This window comes from Salvelinus fontinalis, chromosome 5 (genome assembly GCF_029448725.1).
Source record: "Salvelinus fontinalis isolate EN_2023a chromosome 5, ASM2944872v1, whole genome shotgun sequence".
In the NCBI taxonomy this organism is placed as follows: domain Eukaryota; kingdom Metazoa; phylum Chordata; class Actinopteri; order Salmoniformes; family Salmonidae; genus Salvelinus; species Salvelinus fontinalis.
Window position 1 is genome coordinate 60,381,601 of NC_074669.1, and position 25,424 is coordinate 60,407,024.

At 44.5% G+C, this 25,424-nt stretch overlaps 1 protein-coding gene across 2 annotated transcripts; it reads left to right on the plus strand.

Annotated features, from left to right (window-relative positions):
• Positions 1 to 1,366: 1,366 nt before the first annotated feature.
• LOC129855965 (glutathione S-transferase C-terminal domain-containing protein-like) lies at positions 1,367 to 23,111 on the plus strand. Of its 2 annotated transcripts, none has more exons than XM_055924082.1 (7): positions 1,367 to 1,482; positions 1,869 to 1,913; positions 2,454 to 2,582; positions 10,510 to 10,643; positions 12,122 to 12,152; positions 20,899 to 20,968; positions 22,032 to 23,111. In XM_055924082.1, the coding sequence occupies exons 1-7, from the start codon at positions 1,372 to 1,374 to the stop codon at positions 22,199 to 22,201; spliced, it is 690 nt and encodes a 229-aa protein (XP_055780057.1). In that variant the 5' UTR covers positions 1,367 to 1,371; the 3' UTR covers positions 22,202 to 23,111. The 2 variants fall into 2 exon arrangements, with proteins under 2 accessions (XP_055780057.1, XP_055780058.1); XM_055924083.1 differs by lacking the exon at positions 1,367 to 1,482 and adding an exon at positions 1,509 to 1,722.
• Positions 23,112 to 25,424: the final 2,313 nt, after the last annotated feature.

Sequence of the window (25,424 nt, forward strand, 5' to 3'; positions counted from 1 at the left end):
GCCGCCATCCCACCGCGCAAGGCAATTGTCAATTAAGACCCCGAAGCGCTCCTCCAATCCGACGGCATAAAAGCGCTCAATAGTAGGCCTCACAGGAGGCCGTGCTATTTAGCCGAGAACAGACGTGGATCTGAATAACTCATCTAAATGAAAAGTTGCTGCTGCTACCAGGTCAATACCACCCCATGGTTTGTGACGTGCTCCTCTCTTTGCTTTTTCCATTGTCTTGTACTCCTGGGAGCCGGTTTAATATGAAGCGGTGCGAGGTAAATAATGATGGCGAGGGCAAGGGCTGTGAAATTCCTTATTTGTATTAGCGTGACGAGAATATAGGCGTACCCCGCCGCTACTGTCGACGCTTCTCTCTCTCTCAGCCCGCCACCCGGCCTGTGTGTGTGTGCGTCGCCCGTATATCAATTTGCGGAGGCGGCAGTGATCTGGGGAGAGAAGGGAAGGCCACCATTAATGTGTTTCTGATATTCCAGCGGGTATCATAGCATGGCACCGGGGTAAACGAAGCAATCATCACTCAAGATTTATGGGCCAGAAACGGTACCGCAGACGCACGCCACGCTTGGCTCACCGCCGCCAACGAGAGAGAGGAGTTGGATGAGGAGGAACACGGGGATAGTGTATTGCGTTAATCACGTACATGCTGTGAGCTGCATACCATTAAAGTGGCTCTGTTTCTTTGCAGTAGCAGAAAAGTTTCCACTCCATTTTGACTCTGTCGCTTGTTTTGTTTTACCCTGTTGAATTGTGTTTTGCACTCGGTCGGTAGGAACTGTTGTTGATGAGGGATGATGATGAGTGGCCCTTGTAGCTGGATTACAGCATGTACTGTATCATCATAGCTCTGTGCCTGTAAAACACAGTGTGACAACGTTGTGCACTTCAAAGCAGGAAATAGGAACGCTCTCTGGCACTTCTGCGTTCATATGAAGAAAAGAGAAATCATCTTCCTGGGTAATATAGGTTTTTTAGGAAGGTTCCTTCCTGAAAGGAAAAGACAGAAAGAAAGGGTAGAAGAAATAAAGCAATTGAAACATGTTTGAATGAGAACAGGAAACATGTCCCACCTGAATTGACTGTACTGTGACTGGATAATGTTGGTTCATCTTCCAGTCAAACATAGAAACTAAGCAAATACTTCTGCTATTGTACAGATATGAAGATGTTGATATTACCATTCCATCCAATACCTTCTTATTTCACTTATATGAGACTTACTTAAGTTAGTGAAGGCTCGCGGGTTCGTTTCCCGCTGGGAACACCAATATTAAAGCATCTGATGAATGGTATATATTATAATTATATTGCATAAGCACAACGTTCCTTTTTACTGAATCTTCATCTCTGTCTGCAGGGAAGATGTCTGACGTCCGCGCCGCAAGGAAACGGCAGCAGCTGAACAACCTGGTCGCCATGGTGACGGAGCTGGCCCGACCGGGGGACACAGTGGTGGATTTCTGCAGCGGAGGGGTGCGTCCGTCAGTCCTTCGGTCCGTCTCTCTATCCTTCCATCCCTCTCCGTCCGTCTGTCCTCATTAGTCTGTCTGTCAGAAATCAGGATGAAAGGGTGCATTTCTTCTCTTGTCTTCTTTCCCCTCTCTCTTTTTGAAAACCCTTGTTATTCCATGCACAGACAGACAGACAGGAGGGAGACGGAGTGGAGTGATGAAGGGAGTGTACAGTACACTTCACAGCAGTAGCACTGACTGGGTGGGTAATGGGTCAATATTGGAATGGACAGAGCGGTAGGCCGCTACTGATCACACAACCCCTTTGATGTGCTCGGCTTCTCTTTGAGCCTTGTTTTTCCTCCATATGTATTTGTCTTGTCTTTTTCCATGTTGTTGTTTCTCCAGGGCCACGTCGGGATCGTTCTGGCTCACACGCTGCCCGACTGCCAGGTAGGTTGAAAGTTGAAACAACTGTCTTGTCTACCAAGTTGAAACTAGCTCGCCATTTGCTCTCATTAGGGTGGCTTGACATAATTCATACGGAGTTACACATTCGTGTTGTGTTTTTCCAGAGAATTGTAGATTTTCGAGCATGTCGTATCTCATTCATGTCTTTGCAAATAACAGTCTTAGTAGGAAAATGTTATTATTTTACATTGTAGAATTGTAGAATTTTCCCAAATAAATCTTAGACTTTTAGCCTATAGCTGTCCAGTAAGCTATTCATAACCTTGGAGGTAAGAGTCAACTAAGAGTAGCGTTAGATTAGCAAAGTGTAAGAGGTAATAATATATAAATAAATAATATGCCATTTAGCAGCCACTTTTATCCAAAGGGAATTAGTCATGCGTGCATACATTTTTTACGTATGGGTGGTCCCGGGAATCCATTTGTTTTGCCGTAACAAGAGCAATGCTCTACCAACTGAGCAACAGAGGAGCAGAGTTGATTAGCTAAATGTAAGAGGTCATCTTGTATGGTTAACTGTAGGTGATCCTGATAGAGAACAAGGAGGAGTCTCTGGTTAGGGGGAAGGTGAGGAGTGCTGAACTGGGCCTGACCAACATAGGCTTCATCCATGCCAACCTGGACTACTTCACTGGACCCTTCCACATAGGGGTGAGTACAGAGGAATATTATACTAGAACTTGTTTTTGATATCATTTAATATGGTCATTTAACAGATGCTTTTGTCTAAAGGAACTTACAGGACTGTCGACATTGACAGTGGCACGTACATGCAGTTTGTGAGTCCTATAAGGAAGTCAAACCCACAACAAGGTGTTGCCAGAACTATGCTAGTCTAACCCACTGAGACATTCATATTCACTACACAGACATTAATATAGAAGCTCATTCCATCTCTTTTACTTGACGTACTTACTGTACACCATGAGACTTACTACTGTCAAAGACAGCTTAACAAACGATTTGATTTCACCAGTACTTCTAGATGGCTCATCTTCTCAACTTGTCAATGTGACACTTGAAGACTCAGTTTGCACACGAAAGGAATCGTCCTCATTCTCTCTGCTCTCAAAGTGTCTTATCTACATTGTCACAGAGTGAGCAGCATGATTCCTTTTTTGTTCAGTTATGGATTTAGAATGATTTCCCAGAACTGGAACCTATTTTGCTAGAAGTTTAGCCCACATACGTATGTTTGAATGTTGGAGAGGAAACAAATGACATTTCCTTAGAAAAACTTTTTACTGCTTTTTTTGGTAACTTCAGCTCTCCAGTTGATTATAATGGGGACCTTGTCCTTCCCTTCTCTGAGGATTTTATCAGAAGAACATTACGACCAAGCTTTTCAGTGCTCCATTTTCATTAGAAGTATCTTTTTCTCCCCCGCCGCCTCCTCTTCCTCCAATACTTTGAAAAGAAAACACATTTTCCTTTTAATTGCTTACTTTGCAGAGCGTTGAAGTGGAGTGAAAACAAACACCCTGCCAAAAGATGTAGTAGCAATATGTGCAATTCAGGCAGAGGTTAGAAGGAATAACCGTTTGGAAGAGTAAATGTTTATCATAAAGTCAAAATGTTTCAACTCCCCAGCTATTTGCACCGTTTATTACGTTGACCTCTCATTTTGACCACATGAAGCATCTGACTCCGCTAGTTGACTCATTTGCATCTGTATCAGCCTGTGTGTGTGTGTGTGTGTGTGTGTGTGTGTGTGTGTGTGTGTGTGTGTGTGTGTGTGTGTGTGTGTGTGTGTGTGTGTGTGTGTGTGTGTGTGTGTGTGTGTGTTTTGTGGCTCGTTCACACACAAGTCTCCTTTGCTGTGCTAGATAATTGTGATTGTGGTTTATTTCACTCAGCGAGAGGCTGCTACCGCAGTTCTAAGTTACTTGCTCTCTCCTCTCTCCACACAGAGTCTGTGGGCCAGATGAGATTAGAGCCTACAACTTACACTGTGTGTGTGTGTGTGTGTGTGTGTGTGTGTGTGTGTGTGTGTGTGGGTCTCCCGCAGTGTATTTCAATTCCTCTCCTGCCAGAATCGAATAAAAGCCCACGTTCATCAGCGGCACTCTAACGACCTGAACTGCCTAATTAGTCCCAAATTAAATGAGTTGTCGTTAATTACACTATTATCAGGTCTATTTTGATCTGCTTGTGTTGGTTGTTGGCCACAAAACAGGCGCTTGTTTGATTTAGGAATTCATTAGCTTGGTTCAACCAGCTTGGATGCTAACTTCCCCATTGTGTCACTTCACTCATCACGGTGAGGTCAGAGTTCAGTCAGGGTTAACCAGGGCAGGAAGTAACCTCTCTCGCCCCAAATGAACTGTAAGGCCTGAGTGTGTATTAAACCTAGATGCTAAATGTCGGTGTTAATCATGTATTTATTTGATTGGGACAGATACAATGAAAACATCCACCTTTAACTATCATATAGGTGTCAGATCATCGTTCATAATAATTGATTGGTAAACTAAATGTCTATTATGTTATATTACAGTATATGATGTCTCTAAAATATGTAAGACATAATGTTTAAATGTAAATGTAAAACATGTTATGGCCGTCTCTCCTTCCAGTACATTATGTTACTAGGTGTTCAGACAGAGTGAGTCATCATAGCTGAGATTCAGACTAGAATCTGGACTGTACTTCAGGCTTGCTGCTTCTCCCTGCTTCCCCCAGGCTGAGGTCCAGGGGGTTTATATTTGTCTATCAGTCCCTCACTAAAAGAGGTCAAACATGATGTTGAAGGTAGACTCTGTGATATGACGTAGATGCAGAAAGAATCAGCGTAGTGGGTGAATTTCCACAACTAAGAGCGTTGAAAGAAAGGCTCAACTTCTCCACTGTGAATGTGTGAAGCGAACGCGTGCACGTGTGCAGATACTGTGTGTGAGCGAAGTCTTGCATCTCGCTCATCTCAGTATCTGCGGTGATACCTTTTTAAAAACAAAATGTAAAACGTATTCTATGTCCATCTATTGTCCCAGGTATATTATGTTACGAGGTGTTCAGACAGTGAGTCATCGTAGTGAGTTTCAGACTAGACAGACATTGTGCTGAAGGCTTCCTCCTCTAATCTCTCTGTCTGTGACACCAATAGAAGGTACACTACATGACCAAAAGTATGTGGACACCTCCTTGTCGAACATCTCATTCCAAAATCATGGGCATTAATATGGAGTTGGTCCCCCCTTTGCTGCTATAACAGCCTCCACTCTTATGTGAAGGCTTTCCACTAGATGTTGGAACATTGCTGCGGGGACTTGCTTCCTTTTAGCCACAAGAACATTAGTGAGGTCGGGCATTGATGTTGGGCGATAAGGCCTGGATCACAGTCGGTGTTCCAATTCATCCCAATAGTGTTTGATAGGGTTGAGGTCAGGGCCAGTCAAGTTCTTCCACACCGATCTCGACAAACCATTTCGATATGGACCTCGCTTTATGCACAGTGGCATTGTCATGCTGAAACAGTAAAGGGCCTTCTTCAAACTGTTGCCACAAAGTTGCAAGCACAGAATCGTCTAGAATGTCATTGTATGCTGTAGGGTTAAGATTTCCCTTCACTGGAACTAAGGGGCCCAAACCATAAAAAACAGCCCCAGACCATTATTCCTCCTCCACCAAACTTTACAGTTGGCATTCTGCATTGTGGCAGAAAGCATTCTCCTGGCATCTGCCAAATACAGATTTGTCCGTCAGACTACCAGATGGTGACGCGTGATTAATCACTCCAGAGAATGCGTTTCCACTGCTCCAGAGTCCAATGGCGATGAGCTTTCCACCACTCCAGCCAGCGCTTAGCATTGCACATGGGGATCTTAGGCTTGTGTGCGGCTGCTCGGCCATGGGAACCAATTTCATGAAGCTCCCTACAAACAGTTATTGTGCTGACGTTGCTTCCAGAGGCAGTTTGGAACTCGGTAGTGAGTGTTGCAACCAATGACAGATGATTTTTACTCGCTACGCGCTTCAGCACTCGGTCCCGTTCTGTGAGCTTGTGTGGCCTACCACTTTGCGGCTGAGCTGTTGTTGCTCCTAGACGTTTCCACTTCACAATAACAGCACTTTCAGTTGACCGGGGCAGCTCTAGCAGGGCAGAAATTTGACGGACTGACTTGTTGGAAAGGTGACATCCTATGACGGTGCAAACAATGAAAGTCACTGAGCTCTTCAGTAAGGCCATTCTACTACTGATGTTTGTATATGGAGATTGCATGGCTGTGTGCTCGATTTTACACCTGTCAGCAACAGGTGTGGCTGAAATAACTGAATACACTAATTTGAAGGGTTGTCCACATACTTTTGTATATAGTGTATATGGTGCTGAAAGGTTCCTCCTCCCATCTCTCTGTCTGTGGCACCAATAGAAGGTATATTTATACCTGCTGTTATTAGAACTAGGGCCTAACTACAGGTCCAGACCAGCCACTTCATGGAGACCTGCTCCACAGCAATGTACTCTCCACAGTACTGTGTGGGTTGGGGAGTGTGTTTGGTATCTACTGTTGTCAGGGAATGTTTTTCTACACACTCACACACACACACACACACACACACAGGTGGAGAGACCTTTAGCAAGTGTTTATGCATTAAGGAGAAAGATTTATTGAGAAACAATTCCCTTGGTTTTGTGCAGAGGAGTTTAAACTTTTTAATAGCCCAGAGTTTCTAACACATTATCTGTGTGGACTCAGCCATGTAGTGTGTGTACGTGCGTGTGCACCTGTCCGTGGTGTGAATGCACGGCATATTATTTAGTGCTGTCAGTTAGTGCCCACTCCCTCACCCCCAGGTGCAGCCCATCATGCTGAATAATCCCAGTATGTATTATACATGACTCCATTTATAGCCCTAGATAGTCATTTACTCAGGCTAATTAGGTTGTTCCCTATTCTTAGCCATGGATGCTTGCTCTCTCATTTGGGAAGAGCAAGGCGTGTGCCAGGCCAGGTGTGTAATCAGTTTGGCATCAGAGCTGCGCTGTTGGAGACGAGGGTTTGTCCTACATAGATCTCATCTCACCGAATATCCACCAGTGTATCCCTCCTCTCCTTGTACTAGAGTGATGGCTGAGGCCTACACCTCACCACCACTCCTCTCCTTGGGGAAAAACATTGAGCCAGGTCCTCAGAGGAACAGGAGTAGTGGAGCGTAACGTCTGGATACTGCTGAGAAAATCTGATCTGGAGCTGCGTCAGTTTTCAGTGTTGTCCCTTTATCTTCCCTTTCTCTTTCTCGCTTTCTCTCTTTTCTCTTTCGCTCCCTCGTCCTCTCTATCGCATTATCTATTTATCTTTCTCCCTTCATTCTCTCTCCTCTTTCACTCTCTGCTTTCTCCCCCTCTCTATCTATCCCACCACTCTTTCTCTCTCTTCCCCCTCTCTCTCCCTCCCTAGCCCTCTCCACACAGCAGGAGTAGATGAGTTATAGGGTCTGCGTAGACTAGAACAGTGGAAGTCAAAGCAAAGCTGCACTGTGCGGTAGGTACTATAGGTAGGTTATCTCTGCTCGTCACTGACAGAGCCCCCTATAGCCCTGACAAGTACATCATTTATGATACAGTATTTGATAAGAGTGCAAATGATCCACAATGTGTAGAAAGTAATACCGGGGAAAAATGTTAATTCAATACCAGAGGTAATAAGCACCGATGCACACGGGGTGTGATATATTGCCGTGGTTAACCGTGAAGTGTTTTTCACACTGAGAGTGTGTGTGTGTGTGTGTGTGGACCAGGGTGTATGAGCTGTGAATAATGAGTTTCAGAGCTCATATTTCAGCCCACTGCCTGTTGTTATTCATTATGAAGAGAAGTTGTACTCATGCAAAGATGAGAGGGGGAAAAAAAATATTGTGGACCAGAATCTTCTATAAGATCTCTTCCCACCCCCCAAAAGACGGGTGAGACTAATAAAGAGTGTTTTTTTCCAAACAATCCTCAATCCTTTATCGGCTTGCATTAATCCATAATTGATACCGGCCTCCACAGAAGCCTCTGGCTTAATGGAAACAGGCTCTCTCCACGTGGACAGTTCCTTTCTTTAGTCTAGTGTTCCAATTGTTTCTTTAGTCTTGTTTTATCACATGGTGTGTCTGTGTTGTCCTTTGCAGCGCTCCCTCTTGAGTAAGTAACCAATACAAGCACACAGAGTAGTACCCTCCAAGTGTTTCAAGAACAAAGAATACATTTGGAATTTGTATGCAGTGCTTCCTCCTCAGAAATGCAAAACAGCCAACAACAACATTTCTCTGGTCTGGTTGGCAGGAAGGACTTCCATCTTTATCACATTACTACAAGGAGGAGGGCTAGCCTCCAAGATGGCCGACGATAAAAAGGCAGAAGGATGCCTGGGAATGTGTTCCCAATATGTGGCTAGTAGCTTCTACTCTTAATCTCTTCTTTTCCGCTGGCACTGCACGTGCTGAAGTCGCTGGCGGTCTTGGTGGTATTGCTGTTGTCGGCCATTCTACTTCTGATACTTTGCCTATACTGGCCTCAATACACCATTTTACAGGGATTTCCCTTCACTGGTATAATAGGTTTAACGAGATGCTGCCATGTTGTTGGAATGAAAACCTGAATCTACAGTATGTCTCCTGGACAAAAGACTAAGGAGCCCTGGCTTAAAGAGTTGCATCTAACATTCCAGCACTCTGGTCCTCCTATAAGTACCTGTCTTCTAGTTCCCCGACGTGACTGGAACGACGCCTCCAGATAGTCATGCAAAGACGGGCCAACCCAGGCCAAGGTACTGCAGGGCCCCAGTGTGGTGGGGGGAGGAGAGGCGCTACGTTGGCAGCCAAACAACAGGAGGATTAAGGGCCCTTAAATCTCTAGGCTGCAGTGTGTTTCTCAGGAGCCCTTCCAACTCTCCCTGGAAATGCCTGGCTGAGGTGATCTGAAGCCTTCTGCCGCGACCACAGAATGAGAGAGGAGCGTATACAACAACTTGGCTGCGGTTTAATAGTTAGGTAAATGTCAGAATCCACAGAGAAAAGCCAAGCTGTGACGTGGATGTGAAGCAGCAGGTGGTATATGTTAGAGCTGTGATGGATTACAGCAGTCAGCCTGCCACCATACATTTGATGTGGACTTAATGTAACGTTAGGGGACGTTCATCCCGAAAGAATGGTCGTTAATCGCTCTTTAGCGGGGGATTTGCTATAATTCGAATCTTAAGTCTTGGAAGAGGCTGTCTCGCACATTGCACAGAATCTGTTGTACGTGGCCGAATCAACATGTGTTATCTCGAACATTGTCTCTGGGGTTCTTTTTGAAGTTCTCCCAACACCTCATTTTGGATCCTCCATTCAGAGCTGATGACGTTGGAGAAATACTTAGGAGTTAGCTAGCTAGTGTTTCTGACTGGGCTCCAATGCTAGGGTGCTGATTGAGAATTACCAGTAGTAACAGTAGGCTGATAAGTACTACCCAGAGCCACAATATTTAGAGAGTTAGGACAACCTTTACAATGTTATATATTTTGTTCTAGTTCTCGACATTCAGATAGTTACATAGCATTGTTTAAATATTCTGCCTGTAATGTTAATGGGGAGCTAACATGGCTGCCATAGAATGTTGAAGGGTCATGTAAATGCTTCAAAATGCAGAAACCTCATTGGCCCAACTCTCTAAATACATGGCCCTGGTCCAACCTACTCCCAACTAAACGTGGTTCCTGGTGCTCAAGTCCACCTACCATAGATGTTATGGGATTTTGATGGGAATGTCTTAGCTCTCAGTCCAAGAGGCTCTCCTCAGAGTTATCAACATCTACTAATCCAGTGTTTACCAAACCTCTCCTCGGGTACCCCAACCATGCCGCTTATCTGATGTATTTCAGACGGTACTAACACTCCGGAATCAATTTGTCAACTGATCAACTAACACTGTACTAATGGATATCGACTTGAAGTGGGCCCCCAGGACAAGGATATTAGGAAAACAGTCTGCTACAGTAGAGTCCCAGAGGTTCTCTCTCTCCGTCTGTTTCACTTCATCTTTCTCTCTCTCCAACTCTTTCACTCCATCTCTCTCTCTCCATCTCTTTCTCTCCATCGCTCTCTCTCTTGCTCTCTCTCTGTCTCCACCCAGCATCCTCTAACCACTCCTCTGGTAATGTGTATTGAGATGCAGAGCGTCACGGTTTACCTGCTCAATGGGAAACCCGGTCCCTCCGTGCCTCCACTGCTAAACGACTCAAAAGTTTGTTTACTCCACACGTTCAGCATCAAACGGCTTCTTTAACTAGTTAATCAGTGAGTTTTTATTTTCTTCTCCAAACGGTTCGGTTTGTTTTCCCTATTGACTCAGGGTTAGGTTTGCTAGATGTTTTCCAATGAGGTGTATCGTACCGTGATGATGCGATGGATGCAGAGAAAGAGGGTGTTCTGATTGGGTCATTTTTAACAAATTTGTGTGACCGTGTGTGCCTGTGTTTTAATGTGTGTGAATATGTGTGCCTGTGTTTTAATGTGTGTGTGTGTGTGTGTGTGTGTGTGTGTGTGTGTGTGTGTGTGTGTGTGTGTGTGTGTGTGTGTGTGTGTGTGTGTGTGTGTGTGTGTGTGTCTCCAGGTGGCCCTCCATGCGTGTGGCGTTGCGACAGACATGGTGGTAGAGCAGTGTATCCAGGCGGGAGCGACCTTCGTGGTCAGCCCCTGCTGCTACGGCTTCGTCCAGAACACACTGAAGTTCACCTTCCCCAGGAGGTCTGTCTGCCTGTCTGTCTCAATGCATGTATTTCTGCCTGTCTCTCTGTCTCAATGTCTGTCTGCCTATCTGTCTGTCGGTCTGTCTGAGTTGTCTTTATCTTGTGCCTCCTTACCCATCTTCTTCTGTTATCTTTATCGACTGTATCTCCCACCATTTCTGCCTCTCTCTCTCCCTCTCTCTCGCTCCACCGGTCTCTCCATCTTCATTTGTACCTCTCTGCCTCCTCCTCTATCTGCGTTGGTCTCTGGCTTATGTTTTCTTCCACAGCATCTAGGACTTCTGTGTCACCCTGCTCTCTCATTCAGTCCATTCAATCAGCATTAGGAGAACGATCTTTCAGTACAGGGCTGCTGTCACAAAATGACAGAGTAAAAAAACTACTGCATAAGCAAATAAGTTGGCGAACACGAATCACTGATCACTCCGAAAATGTCTTCTGCTCATTTCATTCTGGGGCTGGAGCCGAACTTGTGTGTTTGATGCCTTGATATTTTCCTAGGCTGAGGTATGATCCGAAGAGTGTGAAATGTGCTTGAGGGCATGAACACGAGGGAGAGGGAGAAAAATGTAGGAGCTAGTTTATTGTGCTGTTGTTCCTGTTGCCATGACAGCACTCTGACTGACTGGTGTGTGAAGTGGCTGGTATGAGAACTAGGAGGAAGGATACATGACATGTTGACAACACAAAGGCATCAATGACCACAAAACATGCTATTCTAAAGAGAGAATGCACTGAAGGTTGTGCTATATCACTGCTACTGGCATAGCTAAAGGCTGTTACTCGATATGAGGTGGGCCCTGTAGCAGTGTCAGTATTCACTACACCACAGCCTTAACTAGTTCATCCTCAGGTTATGGTCCCGAAGACAAACTTTCACCAAGAGTCAACATACCAAGTTTAAATTCCCAAGTGCAGTCTGCAGAATACCTGAGTTTTTTTTATATTCAGCACCTGCTCTGGAGCTTTGGATGTGTGTACATCATTTTTACACTACCTAGCTATGGAGTATGTGACCGAGAGGCAATAGCCGGCCAAGTGAAACATTAGAGTCCTCAACTGAGTGGTCTGACTGCCCGTGACGTGACATGACCTTTGACGTCTTCGGTGCCATGTTGATTATTAGCTAGCTTTAAGCTCTTTCTCGCTACTCTTTAACATCACAGTCAAACGGCCTGTTTCCCAGGACATCGGATAAAGAACTTGCTCAAAAGGAGCTTTGTTTTAGTTTTTTTGTCACGTATGGAGTTTGTCATCAGAAGATAGTTTATGTCATGACTTATCAAGACAAAAAGAAGATGGACTTAGTATGTGAATGTCAGTGTGAACAATAGACACTAGTACAATGCAATACAAATAGTTTTCCCACAGAAAAGCACAACGTGCAGATTTGCTGAAAAGTTTTTACACTTTAATCGTCTTTTCTCTGAGCATTATTCCCAAAATATCTCACTTCTTTCAAATTCTTTTTTGCAGCAAAAGGTTTCTGGAGACACTGAGTTACAAGGTAGGTCCAATTCATTTCAAATGAGCGTTAGATTGCCCACGCAATGTATTATTTGTTTGGATGCATATCAGCAGCGAAGATTGAACTAAGTCAGATTTAATTTGTCTTTTTTATTTATGCTAATTGCGAACAGTGTTCTCCTACACAGGCTACAACAGTTTTGACCTCTCAGTTATAAAGCATAATCATTTACACTCATGCTGAAACCTGTTGCTCTCTTGCCAGGAATTACAAGAGGTTATTTATATATATATATATATATATCATTACTAAAACCTAATAGACTCCGGAAGAGCCATGTTTTAGATGCAAAACACGTGCATGGTTTAATTTCAAGTGTAGTCCTAGTCATGTTCTTTTCCATTCGCTGACTCTTTGCAGAGAGAGAGGAGGGGAGGTAGAGAGAGGAGGGGAGGTAGAGAGAGGAGGGGAGGTAGAGAGAGGAGGGGAGGTAGAGAGAGGAGGGGAAGTAGAGAGAGGAGGGGAGGTAGAGAGAGGAGGGGAGGTAGAGAGAATAAACTATCTGACCTCAGAAATAGCTCTCCTGTTGATTTATCCTGAATGTATCCTGGGAACTAAAGCCAGCTTTTACAGGAACTACATCGCTACAATACCACTAACACTAATAATCATTTATAAAACTTTTACAGCGCTGTTCATTACATAAAGAAATGTCAAGGCGCTGTAAAGCAACAGCAACAAAAAAACAAGCAATTTCATAACAACAACATCATTAGTCATCATGAGTAGATCGACGGTCAAGAGACTGAATGTTGAGAAAGTTCATGTCTTGATTGAGGTCAGCGGAGGTTCAAATAATATTCCAAATGTACATTTTAGTCATTTAGCAGATGTACTTGTCCTCTGTGGGAATCGAACCCATAACCCTGTTGTTGCAAGCGCAATGCTCTATCAATTGAGCCACACAGGAGGACAGATGCATCCTTAGTTCACTCCCTTCCTTGGAGTCATCAATATTTGGTAGGTAAAAGCAAGGCTCTATGTCAGATCAGTGATTACTTCAAGGAAGGCAGGATGCCTTTTCAGAGTATCAGAAGAGGGCCTAAGTCTTATCACTTGACACCGACAGTGCACTGAACTGGTAGGAGATGATGACATCATAATATCTTAATGATGTATGGCAGGGTTCCCCCACTGGCGGCCCGCATGCTGATTTTGGCCCGCATTTGATATTTCTTTTTAAATATTTTTTGGGGACTTAAGACTAAAACCAACAGCAAATCAGCTCCAAGTGATTTTAATTTTGGAAATCTGTTCCAAGTGATTCCCACGCATAATAGAGAGACATTCACTATATATATAAAAGTATTAGGACACCCCTTCAAATTAGGGGATTTGGCTAGTTCAGCCACACAAACATTGGCAGTAGAAATGCCTTACTGAGGAGCTCACCGTTATAGGATGCCACCTTTTCAACAAGTCAGTTTGTCAAATTTCTGCCCTGCTAGAGTTGCCCTGGTCAACTGTAAGTGCTGTTATTATGAAGTGGAAACCTTTAGGAGCAACAGCGTCTCAGACGTGATGGGTTAGGCCACACAAGCTCACAGAACGGAACCGCCAAGTGCTGAAGCGCGTATTGCGTAAAAATCATCTGTCCTCGGTTGCAACCCTCACTACCGAGTTCCAAACTGCCTCTGGAAGTAACATCAGCACAACAACTGTTTGTAGGGAGCTTCATGAAATGGTTTTCCACGGCCAAGCAGCCGAGCACAAGCCTAAGATCACCATGCGCAATGCTAAGCGTCGGCTGGAGTGGTGTAATGCTCGCCGCCATTGGGCTCTGAAGAAGTGGAAACGCGTTCTCTGGACTGATGAATCACACTTCACCGTCTGGCAGTCCAACGGACTAATCTGGGTTTGGCAGGTGCCAGAAGAACGCTACCTGCCTCAATGCATAGTGCCAACTGTAAAGTTTGGTGGATGAGGAATAATAGTCTGGGGCTATTTTTCATGGTTCGAGCTAGGCCCTTTAGTTCCAATGAAGGGAAATCTTAACCCTACAGCATACAATGACATTCTAGACGATTCTGTGCTTCCAACTTTGTGGCAACAGTTTGGGGAAGGCCCTTTCCTGTTTCAGCATGACAATGCCGCCTTGCACAAGCGAGGTCCATACAGAAATAGTTTGTCGAGATCGGTGTGGAAGAACTTGACTGGCCTGCACAAAGCCCCATCGAACACCTTTGAGATGATTTAGAGTTCCGACAGCGAGCCGGCCTAATCGCCCAACATCAGTGCCCAACCTCACTAATGCTCTTGTGGCTAAATGGAAGCAAGTCCCTGCAGCAATATCTAGTGGAAAGCCTTCCCAGAATAGTTTTAAGTTTTGTATGTTTTAAATGTAACTTTTATTTAACTAGGCAAGTCAGTTAAGAACAAATTCTTATTTACAATGACAGCCTCCTGAGAACAGTGGGTTAACTGCCTTGTTCAGGGGCAGAATGACAGATTTTTACCTTGTCAGCTCAGGGATTCCCAACGCTCTAACCACTAGGCTACCTGCTGCCCCAGAGCGGAGGCTGTTATTACTTACTTATTTACTTCCTGACTTTATTGTCCCCGCGGGGAAATGTTGTTGCAGTGTCATGTACATGTTTAAATACAAAACAAAATTGCCAATACAACTTTCATAACAGCTACATACCAATAAAACAGGGGTACAGGGGGTGGCTTGGGTCTGAAATTATTTTGTCAGCCTTGCGGAGGGAGGTAGGTGTTGTACACTTCCTGAAGTCTATGCACATCTCTTTGGTCTTGTTGGTATTGAGAACCAAGTGTGATTCCTCACACCACTCTACAAAGTCATCTAGGACCGGGCCATGATGTTCCTCGTCATCATGCAACAGGCTGGTCAAGGCAGTGTCATCAGCGAACTTAACAAGGTGTCTGTCAGGATGGGAACTAGTACAACTATTAGTTATAGCAGCAAAGTGGGGACCAACTCCAAATGAATGCTTTTGGAATGATTTTGGAAAAAGATGTTGGACCAGCAGGTGTCCATATACTTTAGGCCATGTGCTGTATGTGATAATAAACAAATGTAAGCAAGGTTTGAAATTATCATGTTTTAGTCAGATATACACTACCGTTCAAAAGTTTGGGGTCACTTAGAAATGTCCTTGTTTTTGAAAGAAAATGTTAAAAATTGTCAATTAAAATAACGTCAAATTGACGCCTCACAAGTCCTCAACTGGCAGCTTCATTAAATAGTACCCGCAAAACACCAGTCTCAATGTCATCAGTGAAGAGGCGACTCAGGGAGGCTGGCCTTCTAGGCAGAGTTGCAAAGAAAAAGCCATATCTCAGACTGGCCAATAAAAAGAAAAGATTAAGATGGGCAAAAGAACACAGGCACTGAACAGAGGAACTCTGCCTAGAAGGCCAGCATCCCGGAGTCTCCTCTTCACTGTTGACGTTGAGACTGGTGTTGTGCGGGTACTATTTAATGACGTTGCCAGTTGAGGACGAGTGAGACATCTGTTTGTCAAACTAGACATTCTAATGTACTTGACCTCTTGCTCAGTTGTGCACTGGGGCCTCCCACCCCTCTTTCTATTCTGGTTAGAGCCAGTTTACGCTGTTCTGTGAAGGGAGGAGTACACGTTGTATGAGATCTTCAGTTTCTTGTCAATTTCTCGCATGGAATAGCCTTCATTTCTCAGAACAAGAAGAGACTGATGAGTTTCAGAAGAAAGTTATTTGTTTCTGGCCATTTTGAGGCTGTATTCGAACCCACAAATGCTGATGCTCCAGAAACTTGTCTAACGAAGGTCAGTTTTATTGCTTCTTTAATCAGAACAACAGTTTTCAGCTGTGCTAACTTCGCAAAAGGATGTTCTAATTATCAATTATCCTTTTAAAATGAGAAACTTTGATTAGTTAACACAACGTGCCATTGGAACACAGGAGTGATGGTTGCTGATAATGGGCCTCTGTATGCCTATGTAGATATTCCATAACAAAATCAGCTGTTTCCAGCTACAATAGTCATTTACTGTATTTCTGATCAATTTGATGTTATTTTAATGGACAAAACTGTTGCTTTTCTTTCAAAAACAAGGACATTTCTAAGTGACCCCAAACTTTTGAATGGTAGTGTATCTGCTTGTGCTTCTTGCAGTACATTTTATAGTCTACAAATTATGTGTAATTGTCTTCCGGACCCCTGACCATCTACTCAAGAACAAAATTGTCCCACAACTGAATCTAGTCAATGATCCCTGATGTATGGCCTCAATACTCACTACACTACCTGCTATAGGGCCTCGCCATGACAACTGGAATGTGACAGTTGATGTGTCTGAAAACTGACTACCACCAGTATATTTTGGTAATGGTCTATTCTCTGCAGGAAATCCAATATCTTAAAAGATTTGGTTTACAGATGAAAGAAGAATTTTTCTCCCCATCTTAAAATACTGCTTGTGTATTTTGCAGTGAATTTAAGGTATTTGGTGGTGTAAAGTCATGTGTGTCATTTATCTCTGTTTTTTTTCTGTCTAGTTTGAAAGAAACGTTGACAAAGAAATTTGACCACATAGTTGATCGCATAATTGCAGTCTGGAAAGAGAAATCAATATTCCATTTTAAGCAACCGGATTCATTTTCCGGCAAATAACTTGCATGTTCTCTCTCTCTCTAAACCTCCCTCTGTGCAGAATCATCACAATATGAATAACTATTCTATTCTATTTCATTTTCAATGAATTCCTTTAGTCAAATCAAATCACATTTTATTAGTCAGATGCACCGAATGCTTACTTACTTATAACCAACAATGCAGTTAAAAAAAATACAGATAAGAAAAATAAATACAAGTAACAAGTAACTAAAGAGCAGTAGTAAAATAACAATAGTGAGACTATATACAGGGGGGTACCGGTACAGAGTCAATGTGCGGCGGCACTGGTTAGTTGAGGTAATATGTACATGTAGGTAGAGTTATTAAAGTGGCTATGCATAGATGATAACAACAGAGAGTAGCAGCGGTGGAAAAGAGGGGGGGATGCAAATAGTCTGGGTAGCTATTTGATTAGGTGTTCAGGAGTCTTATGGCTTGGGGGTAGATGCTGTTTAGAAGCCCTTCGGACCTAGACTTGGCGCTCCGGTACTGCTTGCCGTGCGGTAGAAGAGAGAACAGTCTATGACTAGGGTGGCTGGAGTCTTTGACAATTTTTAGGGCCTTCATCTGACACCATCTGGTATAGAAGTCCTGGATGGCAGGAAGCTTGGCCCCAGTTATGTACTGGGCCGTACGCGCTACCCTCTGTAGTGCCTTGCGGTCGGAGGCCGAGCAGTTGCCATACCAGGCAGTGATGCAACCAGTCAGGATGCAACCAGTCAGGATGCTCTCAATGGTGCAGCTGTATAACCTTTTGAGGATCTGAGGACCCATGCCAAATCTTTTCAGTCTCCTGAGGGGGAATAGGTTTTGTCGTGCCCTCTTCATGACTGTCTTGGTGTGCTTGGACCATGTTAGTTTGTTGGTGATGTGGACATCAAGGAACTTGAAGCTCTCAACCTGCTCCACTACAGCCCCGTCGATGAGAATGGAGGTGTGCTCTGTCCTCTTTTTCCTGTAGTCCACAATCATCTCCTTTGTCTTGATCACATTGAGGGAGAGGTTGTTGTCCTGGTACCACACGGCCAGGTGTCTGACCTCCTCCCTTTAGGCTGTCTCGTCGTTGTCGGTGATCAGGCCTACCACTGTTGTGTCATCGGCAAACTTAATGATGATGTTGGAGTTGTGCCTGGCCGTGCAGTCATGTGTGAACAGGGAATACAGGAGGGGACTGAGCACGCACCCCTGAGGGCCCCTGTGTTGAGGATCAGCATGGCGGATGTGTTGTTATCTACCCTTACCACCTGGGGGGCGGCCCGTCAGTAAGTCCTGGATCCAGTTGCAGAGGGAGGTGTTTAGTCCCAGGGTCCTTAGCATATTGATGAGCTTTGAGGACACTGTGGTGTTGAACGCTGAGCTGTAGTCAATGAATAGCATTCTCACATAGGTGTTCCTTTTGTCCAGGTGGGAAAGGGCAGTGTGGAGTGCAATAGAGATTGCATCATCTGTTGATCTGTTGGGGCGGTATGCAAATTGGAGTGGGTCTAGGGTTTCTGGGATAATGGTGTTGATGTGAGCCATGACCAGCCTTTCGAAGCACCTCATGGCTACAGACGTGAGTGCTACGTGTCGGTAGTCGTTTAGGCAGATTACCATAGTGTTCTTGGGCACAAGCACTATGGTGGTCTTCTTAAAACATGTTGGTATTACAGACTCGGACAGGGAGAGGTTGAAAATGTCAGTGAAGACACTTGCCAGTTGGTCAGTGCATGATCACAGTACACGTCCTGGTAACCCGTCTGGCCTGGGGAATGTTGACCAGGTTATAGGTTTTACTCACATCGGCTGCGGAGAGCGTGATCACACGGTCTTCTAGAACAGCTGGTGCTCTCATGCATGTTTCAGTGTTATTTGCCTCTAAGCGAGCATAGAAGTAATTTAGCTCCTCTGGTAGGCTCGTGTCACCGGCAGCACTTGGCTTTTCTTCCCTTTGTAGTCTGTAATGGTTTGCAAGGCTTGCCACATCCGACGAGCGTCAGAGCCAGGGTTGTATGATTCAATCTTAGTCCTGTATTGACGCTTTGCCTGTTTGATGGTTCGTCGTAGGGCATAGCAGGATTTCTTATAAACTTCCGGATTTGAGCCTCGTCCTTGAAAGCGGCAGCTCTAGCCTTTAGCTCAGTGCGGATGTTGCCTGTAATCCATGGCTTCTGGTTGGGGTATGTACGTACGGTCACTGTGGGGACAACTTCATCAATGCACTTATTGATGATGCCAACGACTGATGTGCTGATGTTTTATTGATCTAGTCACTGGTGCTTCCTTTAGTGTTTTGCTCCTCGTCTTAGCGAAGAGAAGCTGTATTATTGTGTCTACGTTATTTCCACTCTAAAACCCTGATGAAGGCTAAAGGCCAAAATTAAGATTTTTTTTTAATCAACTTCAGTTGTCCTCAGAGTTGCTGAATTTCCTATTCACCTCACTCTAAAACCTTAGGCCAGTGGCTGTGGTGGTGGCTAACAGAAACCAATATGGCATTTCACTGCTACTGTAACACAGTGAACCAACTAATCACAGTCTCGGGTGTGCACTCTTTCCCCCCTGAGCTAGTTGAACAGACTGACAGCGGAGCGCCATGACAGATAGCCCTCCGCGGCTGTAATACAACGCTAATGATGTGAGGTATTGGTGCTTGGCGCTGAGTCATAGTGGTTAAACCTTGGCTAGGACGGTACTGTCCTGATCCTTCCACAGTGAAGAATGGAATCACTTAGAGCTAGAGGATAACTAGTGTTTTCCTGTGGTTGGGGTTTTTACCGTAGGGTTGTAGAAAAAGGGGTGTAGAAGATGACAAGATGGTAAATAAAGAAAGACATGAGAAGATCCCTACTGTTCTCTGGGTTTTGGTGTTTTTACCTTCTGGGGTAATTCTCCTCATTCTCCCGGAGGTCAGAGATGTGGCTCTAATGATGTACAGTATGGCTTTATATAGAGACTTTCAGGAAAGCCTGGAACGAACATTCTACTGCTGGGGTTGGTTGAAGTCTGTGTAAATAAAACATTTAATAAATATGCCATTTAGCAGATGCTTTTATTCAAAGCAACTTAGTCATGTGTGCATATATTGGTGTGTCAGCTGAGGAGTTTTAGCTGTGTGCGGTTTGAGTTAACATTCTCTCTCTGTGCTCTCCCTCCATCTGTCTTTCTGTTCTCCCTCCATCTCTCTTTCTGTTCTCCCTCCATCTCTCTTTCTGTTCTCCCTCCATCTCTCTTTCTGTGCTCTCCCTCCATCTCTCTTACTGTTCTCCCTCCATCTCTCTCTGTGTTCTCCCTCATATCTCTTTCTGTTCTCCCTCCATCTCTCTTTCTGTTCTCCCTCCATCTCTCTCTCTGTGCTCTCCCTCCATCTCTCTTACTGTTCTCCCTCCATCTCTCTCTGTGTTCTCCCTCATATCTCTTTCTGTTCTCCCTCCATCTCTTTCTGTTCTCCCTCCATCTCTCTCTGTGTTCTCCCTCATATCTCTTTCTGTTCTCCCTCCATCTCTCTTTCTGTTCTCCCTCCATCCCTCTCTCGGTGCTCTCCCTCCATCTCTCTCTCTCTGCTCTCCATCTCTCTCTGCTCTCCCTCCATCTCTCTCTCTTCTCCCTCCACCTCTCTCTCTCTGCTCTCCATCTCTCTCTGCTCTCCCTCCATCTCTCTCTCTTCTCCCTCCACCTCTCTCTGTGCTCTCCCTCCATCTCTCTTTCTGTTCTCTCTCCATCTCTCTTTCTGTTCTCCATCCATCCCTCTCTCTGTGCTCTCCCTCCATCTATCTTTCTGCTCTCCCTCCATCTCTCTCTCTCTTCTCCCTCCATCTCTCTCTCTCTCTTCTCCCTCAATCTCTCTCTCTTCTCCCTCCACCTCTCTTTCTGTTCTCCCTCCACCTCTCTTTCTGTTCTCCCTCCATCTCTCTTTCTGTTCTCCCTCCATCCCTCTCTCTGTGCTCTCCCTCCATCTCTCTTTCTGTTCTCCATCCATCCCTCTCTCTGTGCTCTCCCTCCATCTCTCTCTCTCTGCTCTCCCTCCATCTCTCTCTCTTCTCCCTCCACCTCTCTCTCTGTGCTCTCCCTCCACCTCTCTCTCTGCTCTCCCTCCATCTCTCTCTCTGTTCTCCCTCCATTTAGGAGCACATGATCCTCTGCCGCTTCGCAGACCAGACGGCTGTCCAGCTGCCTTCAGAACGACGCTTAATAGGTGACAGACACACTGTCACTCACACACACACATTGTGATTGACCCCCAAATAAATGAGCACCTTTTAACACACAGGCCACTAATGTCATTTGGCGCCGATTCATGTTGACCGCAAAGTCAAAGGGGATATTATTGTATATCTCCATCAAACTGATACTCCCTTCAGTACCTGGGTCCGTATTTAAAAAGTGCCTCTCAGTAGGCTTGTTGCCCCCTGTCCATAGAATCTTATTCATCGTGATTTTAAAGGCAAAACATATCCTATACCAGCACATTCAATACTTGTGAATAATTAGTGAAGGTACTCCCCGTTGTGTTTTCACTTTGAACCGCCCTCGTACGTTCCCTACCTGACACTTCCTGTCATAGAAGATTCCGCTGACGAGGTGCTGCCGCCGCCATGACACCCCTTCCTCAACCTCTCCTCAACTCACACTTACCATCTTTGATCTTATTCCTTATTCTCCGAGCCCGTCAGATCTGAGCGTCGGTCCGTCTGAGACTCTTGAGTGCTGTAGACGCGTTTGTTGTCTGTCTGGGTCTGCTTCAGAGCCACTGAGCAGCGTAATGCGGTTAGTGGGCTTTTGCCTTTAAAGCAAGCTTTGATAGGAGAGTGCCAGTGGAAGTGATCTCAAAGTCTTAATAGGCAAGAAGAGAGTTGTTGGTACTGAAGAGGCCGGTCTAGGAAGCGTCTGCAGTAGAATGTTGAGAATGAGGGTCATATAAGGAAAGATGAACAGATCCTGGTGGAATGTCTTCATGTCTTATTCCGCCTCAATAAACTGATTTAAAGGCTGCTACAGTACAGAAGAGGCCTACGGGTGTTATCCACAAAGGACTCACTTTGTTTATCCATAGTAATATGAAAGCAAATTCTAAGAATGATTAGAACAAAGACAATTCTACGGTGAGACAAGGGAACATTCTGTCAGTTGTTTTAGTTATGTACTGTCTCTGTGCACTGCAATTCACCTCTTAGTTGCCAGTGTGTGGAATATAAATGAACTCCATTATTGTTCTATCAGTGACATCATCACTGTGGTCTTTGACCCCTCTCCTCCAGGTAAACAGTGCATGGGCCTGGTGGACCTGGACCGCTCCTGGGCAGCAGAGACTCATGGGTACTCTGTCAGGGTGATGACCATGGAGCCAGACAGCTGCTCCCCCAAGAACAACATGTTGGTGGGTGTTGCTGGAGGCGGGGCTGGAGGGGACAACTATGCCACACAGTAAACCAGAGGCATGTCAGTTGGCACCCAAAGGAAGGTCGAAAAACAAAAGGAACTACCTCGACTTGTCCAATAAGAAGACAGATTTACGTTTGTTGTTGCAAAATGTTTCGCTACGGTTTGCCCTAATGATCACGACCCAGGGTTGTGTTCAGTCGGGAGAAAACGTCTTGAAACCAAGTGAATCAGGGAGGGAGGGACTTGTCCAATAAGAAGAACATAGAATAGGACCCAACATACAGTCCGTTTCAAACTGAGAATACAGCACTGTAAGGAAACAAAAAGCATCAGTCGCTGGACCAAGATACTAAGTCAAATCAATCATCTCGGAGGAGTTGAGGGATTTGTCTTGAGATCAGAGAAGAATGAATCACCCTGGTTGAAATGATGATGATGATATTTGACCTACAATCAAGAAAAAGCCCTTTAGACCCTTTTCCCTGATGATGATCTGGGGCAGGTGTCCAAGTGTTTAGTTCTCTTGGAATGGTTTTATGGGTATTGGAACTGAGCAATGTCTTTATTTTATCCCTTAAATGAGTTTTAATGAGCGGGCAATTATGTGGATATTGAATTAATAAACACACTGGAACTTGAGTATATTCCAAAAGTCTTGTAAAATGTTTATTTTTAACCATTTACTTTGCTCTATTACTTTATCCACATCAGGGCTCGCAACTGTTGATTTGATATACATTTAGGTCACTGCATTATGTAGCTGGATTGACAATTTAGTTCTGTTTCAAACTTTAGTTCTGTTTCAAAAGTGTCTTAACTCGTAAAGCCTGCTTCTTACCATTTCTATTTTTTGCCAAAATTGTGGCCATTCTTGTCTGCTCTAACAGGATTTACATTAAGTCAAATGAATGTTCCTACCTCAAGCAGGGGAAAAATAAATTGATCATATTTCCACATGCCATTTTTTGCTAATTGTATGAATAGCGATTCTGTAATAGTGCTCTGCCTTCTCCCGTCTCTCCTAACCAATAATCAGGTATTACAAGGAGAAAAACTAAAGAAAACTTGCTCAAAAAATCCCTGTCCTGCTTAGTTTTTAAATTATTAATTCTTATCTGGAAGCCGTCCATGTGAGACATTCAATGCTTTTCTTTGTTCTATTTCATTTTGTATATAAAGGTTCAGAATTTGATCAAAGCAAGCATAACTCTCAAACAGGGCTCATGCAGCATTTACCATGATTCCTCAAGGATTATTTTGCCTTGTGCTGAGTGCCAGTGAAAAAAGGCCGTATTTTGCATATCCTAATACATCAACAGCATCTATGAATATTTCATGAAGGCTTGGCTGTTGGAAAGGTCAGCGTGCTGGATGGAGTACAATCTGTTGCTTCTAGAGACTAGTAGAGGGAGAAACCACAAAAAACATTAGTTGTAATGATATATTATATATACACTCCCTAAAGCTGTTTATTCTCGCAGTTGGTAGTTTATATGTGATGTCCATGCCAGAGGAGGCTGGTGGGAGGAGCTGTAAAAGGACGGGCTCATTGTAACAACTGAAATGGCATATATGGAACGGAGTCAAACGTGGTTTCCATATGTTTGATAGCGTTCAATTTATTCCATTCCAACCATTACAATGAGCCCGTCCTCCTATAGCTCATCCCACCATCCTCCTCTGGTCCATGCACCTTATTCGTTGCGCCCGGGGCCTACGCCTTACAGAATTCCTTGGCAGGAAGGATGAGAACATGGAGGTACTAGAATGGAATCTCACCCAGGCTCATGGTTCCACTAAGGGTTCTGACACTTCCAAGGCTTCCAATCTTCAGCTCCTCATCTGAATTCCTCAAGCAGAGTCAATCTATCCCGGGGTGAACGGCTAGAGACACTGCTCTCATCCAGGGGGATGGGATTATTTCAAAGGGAAACGGCTCCTTCCCCTAACTGCTGCCCGACCTTCAGCGCCTGCAGCTCTGCCCAAGTGTGCATGACGGAAATGCATATAGGCAGCAAGAGAGAGTAGTGGAGAATGGCCAGGCTAATCGTGCATTAGGGAAGGATACTGAAGTGCCGAGCAGGTAGAGGCAACCGGCCTTAGCTAACTACGCTCATAAGGGATTGGAGAGTGTTGGCTGTCGGCTGTGTGTACGTGCGTGCATTTGCTCAGAGAGAGTGGTTTGGCTGATGTGTGTGTGTGTGTGTGTGTGTGTGTGTGTGTGTGTGTGTGTGTGTGTGTGTGTGTGTGTGTGTGTGTGTGTGTGTGTGTGTGTGTGTGTGTGTGTGAGAAGGTAAAAGCGAAGCTTGAGCTTATTTCGCAGTTAATGAGCCTGCTGGGAGGATTTTGTTCCCGTTTCCAATCTATTTGTTTGTGGCCCTCTCTCTGCTTGGTGTAGGAGGGATGTATATTAATCATCATAGATCATTGTGTTCTAGTACAGCAGAGGTCCTGCCACCCTGGGGTTCGTTCAGAGGATCATTGAAGTCCTGTAGGCGTTTTAAAAACGTTCCACTCCGTTCAACATAACCGACAAGGTTGAGTAATTGGTTGCGAAAACGCTCTGTTTAAATTAGAAGTTAGAACTAAGTGGTCTTATAGCTGTTTATTTTATTAACCACTGATTATTAACTATTTCTATTATAAACGTTCCCCTACTTCATTACACCCCGTATTGTTTATGATAGAGAGTGGAACAGTTTATGGCTCCATATTTGGTGTGTTGATATGAATTTCCCCCTATGACAAATACCAGGGCTTTATTTACGATGTCCTTGGTTATATTATTTGGCCCTGCTGGGCTGGCAGGCGTGTAGAGACTGAGGAAGAGGCAGGCACTGATATACAAGCTCCCATTAAAATGGGCATGAAAGTAGTTCCAATCCAACCATGGCCATTTCATACAGCTGCAGTTATTTTTAGAGGCTTTTATCTTCAGAGGATGAAACTCAAAAGTAACAAGTCCATATTTTATTCTATGGAATACAGGCCAGCACCAGTAATTAACCTATCTAGGTGTGAGTTGTTGCTTTTTGAATAGAAACCAAACAAATCTGAAATTCTAGTGATGAGTTCATTAAAAGGGACCAACAGGGTTCAATGTAACCAGACTACACCGCAATAGTTTCTTTGTGGGGTTTATTCAGGGAGGCCTAGTGCCTCAGTTTCTTCCGGTATGCTAGAGCAAGGCAGAAGATTCATGACCTACTCAGGGACAGGGGCAATAGAGAGACAATTCTACCATGTATCAAAAATAGCTACGACAAATA